Source organism: Clupea harengus, chromosome 3 (assembly GCF_900700415.2).
Source record: "Clupea harengus chromosome 3, Ch_v2.0.2, whole genome shotgun sequence".
NCBI lineage: Eukaryota > Metazoa > Chordata > Actinopteri > Clupeiformes > Clupeidae > Clupea > Clupea harengus.
The window spans coordinates 29,159,364-29,166,799 of record NC_045154.1 but is presented as its reverse complement, the minus strand read 5'-3'; the positions used below and the strand labels follow the sequence as shown (position 1 = coordinate 29,166,799).

The following is a 7,436-nucleotide window of genomic DNA, read 5'->3' as shown; positions in this document are numbered from 1 at the left end:
GCATACGGTATAAGGGGAATAAGGGGAAAGGGCAAAGTAAACAAACAATAAAAAGAATAACTGCATGTATGTGTAGAGGATATATGTCTTGTGTTGGGAAATATATTTTAGGATGAAATCTCTTTAAGTTTAACCTTTCAAAGTGCTGAGTCCAGAGGCGGTGAGCGTGATAAATCCTTACACACTTAAGCGAGGAAAGGGACATCTTTTTTTCCCCTGTTAGATAAAAAGGCATCACTAAGCAGACGCTAACTGCATGAGAAATGCTGCATGCAAGAAAGATACACTTTTCCCTGAAATAATATATCTCAACTTTCCAAGTTAATGAATTCACTTCCTTGCTTATCATTCTTCACCACAATTATCTGTCTAACGGTCTTGGGAGGGGGAACCTGCCTAAAGAGGTCGCTGGTCGATAACTAGCACACTAAAGTTAAAGATTAAAGATTAAGGATTTACAGCTCCTGATTTCCATTTCATTGTAAAGAGTATTCTGAGTTTCACTATGATCTGGAAACTTGGGACGTCATTAGAGAGCTATGGTGAGAGCGGGCCATGCCAACCCTCTCCCTAAATATGTCAGTTATGGAACATCACATAACTAGGTTAGAGGCAGACAAATCTGTCCTAAAAAACCAGGGACCTACACACTCAATCACAAAACAAGCAGGGATGGGACACATATTGTAATTGCAAAGTATAAATGTAATCTGAAGATCACTTGCAAACCTAACAGTTCTGTTGACCCGAACAATTCTGTTTGCCAGTGGCTGCACTTCATTCAGTCTGAAACGGGTACCTGTGGATCTGGGGTCTGAGATGATATTACTGGCATAGTTCAATTAGACTTCCAAGTCTTTAGTTACCTTAGCATGGACAATATGACCTGCTTCCCATGGACACTGAATACAATTGTATTCATTCATTTTCAATGAATTTACAAGTATGTAAATGATATAGAGTAATGACATGAGCTCAACAGGTTCAATCCCATAGTACAGTGGCATACTGGTTTCTCTACGGCACCAGATGTAAGCCAGGCAGAACGACATTATGATTTTTCTTGTCGTGTTGCTCGCCCCATAGTGCCGCCAAAGTGTGGGGCGTAACAATTGAGGGCTTGAGTCCAGGATTGAACGTCCATGAGGTGGATGTCTGTAAGCTTTTGTGTGTATCTTAAAGCCGTTGTATGGAGTAGTGGTCATCTCTTTGTTAGATCATTAGCGGTTGTTGCTTGTTTAGTTGTGCTTTTGACTGGGTAGTTACTTCAGTGACATGGGGTTTGTTTTGAGAGCATCCTAATTAGGTAGCCATCGGGCAGTCTATGCACAGCAACGGGTTGATCTTTGTGGCTACTTGTTATTTGGTCATTTTGGCTTGTGGAGCTGTGATGAAATAGTATTGAGAGCAGTCATTTGTGGTGTGGGACCTTTTGTGCTGTGGATACGGCACTCTACATTTGTTGGGTCACTTGTTGGTTGCTGCTTAGGTTAAGTAGGCCACATTTGTGTGTAGTGCATGCCTACAGTGTGACCCATTTTTGTGTTATGGTTGTTGCAGTCCACTTTTGGGTCGGGCCACTTGTTTGTTTAAATTGTAGCTAATCAGTTGTGCCCTATTTGTTTGTGTGATGTGGTCACTCAGAGATGAATGTCGGTGTAGTGGGTGCTGTCTCCCACTCCACCTTTCATTCATCACAGTAACTTGGCCATGTGGCTGAAGACCACATGGTGTCCATTTTGTGTTGTATTAGTGGCAGTTCATTTTTCCTGGGTCTTTGTGTTGCTGTTGCTATGGCAGCAGCTTTGTAGTTGGTCTACTTGTTGTGACCCTTTTGGTTTGTGGTTTGTTCACCTCATGGTGGTAGCCATTTTGTGTGAACTAAGACCTTGAACAGGAAGCTTTGTGATTCCCCTCTGACTTAAGTAAACACCTTTTTTGGAAGCTTTGTGATTCCCCTCTGACTTAAGTAAAAAACCTTTTTTGTAAGAAGCAGTTTTAGAGTGGCCTTGTAAGGCTCTCAACATTCAAATTGGGCATGTTGCCTTGTGGTTGAGTCTCTGTGTTGTGGGAGAAACATGTTTTTTTTGTTGTCTCTGACAGGTTTGGTCTACTTTGGTCTAGGTTTTTTTATTTATAGATTTTAATCTATGCATTAGGCTGTTTCTCAGCATTGAGCCTTGAGAAATTGCATCCATATCTTACTGTAACTTATCAGTATGTGCTGCACTGAATAAACAGTGTCACACAGTCACAATGAACTCCTTGGTCTTATTGTATATGACTCACTATATATTCAGTTGCTGTACTCACTATATATTCATTGTTTTAAGGATGGGGGTGTTACGACCACATGTGTGTGTCCTGTGTTTGCTTTGTACTTCCTTCCCTCCCTATAACTCTGCCTAGGTTGTGTTACACCTGATTGCAGAATGAGGTCAGTTGATGTTACCTGGTCACCAGTTACCTGGTCAGTTGATTAAACAACAGTTCAAATCTCCAGGTTCCTGCTGCAGAAGGAGAGGCTTCTAGCTTGGGGACTGCTGGTCTTGCTGCCTCTCAGCTTGAGGTCTTGTGTTGCTGTTGTGTCTTTATATTGTGTCTTGGGTTGTTGTGTATATGTTTATATTAGTGCTGTCAAACAATTCAAATATTTAATCGCGATTAATCGCATTTACTGTATGTCATAGTTCACTCAAAATGAATCGCGATTAATCGCACATTTTTATCTATTCTAAATGTCCCTTCGTTTATTTATTTTTTCCATCTTTTTATTTTTATTTTAATGCCCTTATCAACATGGAAAAGTGGATTGGCTTGCTTTATGCAAATGTTTTATTTTATTGAAAACCAACATTGCCAAACAGAGCGGTACAAAATACAATTATAAAGTGCACATTTCAGGTAAACAAGGACTCAGCCTATAGTGCAGTTAAACCATGGCTTAATATTTTCTTTTTTTCAAGTTTGCTGGGAACATAGCAGTCAGTCTTATTTCAGAAACAATGAACCGTAACAGTTAGGTTACCAATAAAAGGTAAGCCTACTACTTCTTTGCTTTCAGCCAGCTGCCTGTTGACATTTTCAGACAACAGTGAAGCTCGCTTCTTTTGCACAACACAACTTTTAAAAGTAAACTTTCCATTCAGAAGCTTTTTATCATCCATTTCGCCGTATCGCGCTCACCATTCACTCAAACCGTAACGTTAGCTTACTACACAGTTTGCAGGGCCAAAAAGAATGTAAATCTTAAAAAAAAATAATTAAAAAAATAAATAAATCGCGTTAATCTCGCGATAAAAAAAAATGAACGGCGTTAAAATGGGTTTGCGTTAACGGCATTAATAACGCGTTAAACTGACAGCACTAGTTTATATTAATAAATCATTAATAATACATTTGGTGGTTTTAAGGGTGTAACACCCCTCCCCTTCTGCCCTTTCTACCCGGTCGGCTCCAAGCACATTATGTCAAGGTTCTGCTGAAGGTTTCTTTCTGTTAACAGGGAGTTTTTCCTTGCCCCTGTCGCCACTGTGTTTGCTCCAGGGGGATTCAGGCTCTGGGCTTTGCAAAGCGCCTTAGGACGATATGATTGATTTGGCACTATATAAATAAAATTGAATGGAAGTGAATTAAATATATCAGCTTGCAGGCTTAAAGAGCTTAAAGGCTCCAATGGTTTCAAAATCTACCTAAAGTCTACACCTATTAGGAATGGAACGACTGGAAACAATCCCCAATGGAATGTGGCCAGACCCTATTCACAAAGTGAGTTTGGGTCTGGTTATACCAGGCGAATAGTAACCCACCCGTGACAGCTTCTACAGGATGAACAGGAACACTCAAGTTTTGATGAGAATTCACTGGAGTCTTACTTGCCACACCACTGTCATGATGAGAACAAAAGTTACTGATCCACATCATGCCACTTCCTCTACAGACACCGGGGAATAAACCAATCTAAGAAACTCGGCCAGACAAAAACAAAACAGCAAGCCCTTAGTTCTCTCCTCCGTCGTTTCCCTTTGTGACTAAATGCTTCCTGTTATTTGGAGATCCTGCCAGGCTATTGTGCCAAACTGAGCCAAGCGTCCCAAGCGTTCCCCAGCGTGTGGTGTTACCTAGGTTGCTGTAGGTGGCGCTACAGGAGCTGGAAGCTGGTGAGTACGAGTGGCTGCCCTCCTCTTCCTGCTCCCCTAGGCTGGCACTGCCCTCGCTGGCTGATGTAGGGATGGGCCTGGCACCCGAGGCTCCAGCCTCTGCCACGGATGACAACTCCAGCTTGGCCGGCAGGGAGGCAGCAGTGGGCATCTCGCTCTCGGCTGACTCCATCTGCGCTTGGCTGTAAGGAGGAGTGGGGGGAGAGAGAGAGAGAGAGAGAGAGAGAGAGAGAGAGAGAAGGGAGATGAGTAAAGACAATCAACACCTGGCAACATAGGCCATCATCTGTGAGACAACCTCGGGACTATATTGGCTCCAAGTAGCACTTTCTGGGCCCACTCTATAAAACAGCAAAATAAGACCAGTATAATAACCACATATACTTTTGCATCCTCAAAACACTAAAAACACTATTTAAAAGAAGATTTCAGCAAAGCAGTACGTCATTTTACTGCCTATATTTAGCAGGCACAAGAGTACATTTATTGTAAGTTATTGTAAGTACTCATAAGTTGTCTCATGGTGAGTGATCCAGAGGTTTAGACTGGTTGAGCAGATACAGAGAATCAAAGGGAAGCGAGCTGATTATGAGTGTGAGGAGGAATTAACGCGTCTTACTCTGCTGGCTATGAAGTGAGCGTTGTGAAGATGTGCCAGACACCAAAGTGCTATTAGCACCTGTTTCATCACACGCCTGTTGGAAAGTGTGTCAGTGTGTGTGCGTGTGTGTGTGTGTGTGTGTGTGTGTGTGTGTGTGTGTGTGTGTGAAAACCTGGGTATACTGGATGAAAACCAAATTTCGAACCATTTGTGTGTCATTTATTTCATTCATTTTACAGAACAAATGTGCCAGAAATGAAGGAAAAAATACTCCAAACAGACATCCGAGACAACAAATTCATATCACCTTTGCATTAGCCGAGTATTTCATCAAAGCATAACAGGAGATTCCCCCACTGTTCTGCCGCAGCTCTGAGGCGGCATACGAAATGGTCTCTGTCCTTGACTGATGGATAATGACTGACACCTGGACCTGAAGCTCTGTGATGTCTTCAGATAGACTGCCGCGCTTGGTTCATAATGCAAACCCACTGGTTCACTCAATGATTTACACATGAATCAAAAAGGGTTCTCACTGCCTATGTCCTGCGACTAGTATTTATGGAGGGATTAAATAATGCATAGAGAACACAGACAGACACTTCTACGAGAGAATCCCATTACTGCACAACTGCAGCTAGAGAATTCCACCCGTCCAAACTATCAATCCATCAATCACCAATCGCCAGAGGGGGACATAATCCCCTGCAATTATGATGACTTAAATGGCTGAGGTATACAGGTATGACATGGTAGAAGCAAATGTTCCTTGTTTAAAGGCTATGAACAGGTCAACAGGTCAGCCTTTTCACATGACCCAAAATGATATATAGTGGGAGAAGACGGCCTGGTTTGGCCGCATTCTTACTCAACCTGACCAGCACAAATGCTTGAGAGAGAATGTTTAGTATATTTACAAGTGCTGGAGTGAGAGAATGGCCTCTGGGATATAAATAAGGCCACCTAACATGGGTTGACTAATTCTTCTCTCAACAGCAGAGTTTTGACACTGAATATTAATTGGATAACTGCTCAGACGATGGCTAGTCAGGATATGACAAAATGACTTAGAAAAGAATGAATTAAAATGAATTAGAAGATTTATCCTTACAACAGTTTACCTACCTATCTACCTGTATATCTGTATTCAACAGTTTCACACGCAGTTAGCTCCAAGTGTTCAAAATGAAAATCAATCATGTCATGTCTAAACTACTGCAGCAAAGAAAGGTGTTTTCTGAAAGCCCGTTGGACACTTGTCCTGACAAAGAAACCAGTTACATTTGATTTATGAAGGGTCATCTACTTCTGTTTGACACAAATACATTACAATGGCCCACAGCAGACAACATGCTCGGTGTCTAGACCTTGGCAGGGAGTGAGAGCGAGGAAGTGGGTTTTTGAAGAATGAAACACCCTCAGCTAGTGAGAAAGACGAGAGCCACAGAGAGGAAGAGAGTGAGATATCATGTTAAGCATAATACCATAGTGGGGGGGGGGGGGACTCAACATCAGCAGCTACATAAAAAAATGTTAGCCAAAACTTATCGTGGCCTTTACGGTTATCATAAATGTTCACATAAACAGCCACACAGAGAAAAAACACACAACATCTCCACATACCTCATGACTTTCTAATTATAGTACTCCATCAGACCAACAGACTGCATTGTTAAGATGGTTCCACTGGTGATTTGTAACATATAAACTTAAAACCTGTTGGACTCGCAGGAAGCTTTAGGAAGTTGGAAAATATGGGGGGCATTCCATCTATTTGATCTATCTGCCTCTGTTTCCATGCAGAGAAAACAAACAAAACTCCGAAATTCAAGTTCTTGCTACGATCACACTGGTGCATATTAAACCAATGATCTCAACTGCACAACTTCAAAAGATGAAAACTCCAGACGAAAGTGGATGAAAAACCAACATGTAACTGAAAGCCCTGTAAGCTCCGAACACCTCCCCAACAAATACCTCAGAGCCCACTGTGAGCACCACACGAGAGCATTCGATGTTAGGACTTGTTCAAGCAGTCTGAACGTGCCTTGTACTTCTTGCACTGCGTAACTGCGCTGTGTGCATACCTCAACGTATGTGTCCACAAACAATACAGCACACATGTGTGCGCGCGCGCACACACACACACACACACACACACACACACACACAGAGAGAGAGAGGCACTCCTTGCTAAGTCAACAAAACAGGACAGTTGAAAGGTGTAATGCAGAGCTTACCCTTTGTACTGGCTTACACAGTTCCCCATGTGAGCAATCTTTGGAGTAGCAGGTTGCGAGACGCAGACTTACAGCAGGCGCATTCTTGGAGGGTGAGGAATCCCTGGCTGCCTCAATGAGTGGGAGCTTTCCCTTTTGTGTTTGACTGGCTCTCTACGAGTCCCTTTTTTCACTCTCCAGCATTCACCTGTCTGAGGTGCAGGCGGCGTGGGTTGACACGGAGCACGCCCATAACCAATCACTTGGCTCAGTCACAAGCTAAAAGCGGATTAACCCCTTCTCCACCAATGAAAACACGAAACCTTCCTGTCAACCCCTGGCTAACGGTTTGCCCATGGCACGGTTTCTGCTGGGCTACTGGAAATGAGAGTCGGACGATGAACCAAACGCCTCTGGCAACTGAAAGTAAAGGGGGCAGGACATTTGGGGCTTTCC

At 42.8% G+C, this 7,436-nt stretch overlaps 1 protein-coding gene across 1 annotated transcript in view; it reads right to left on the bottom strand.

Annotated features, from left to right (window-relative positions):
• The window catches only part of peak1 (pseudopodium-enriched atypical kinase 1), a 96,364-nt gene that overhangs the window by 10,068 nt on the left and 78,860 nt on the right, over nt 1-7,436 (bottom strand). Inside the window, exon 5 of the mRNA XM_042707434.1 lies at nt 4,122-4,342. Within this exon, the coding sequence (XP_042563368.1) occupies nt 4,122-4,342 (221 nt within the window). The remainder of the gene's footprint in view (nt 1-4,121; nt 4,343-7,436) is intronic.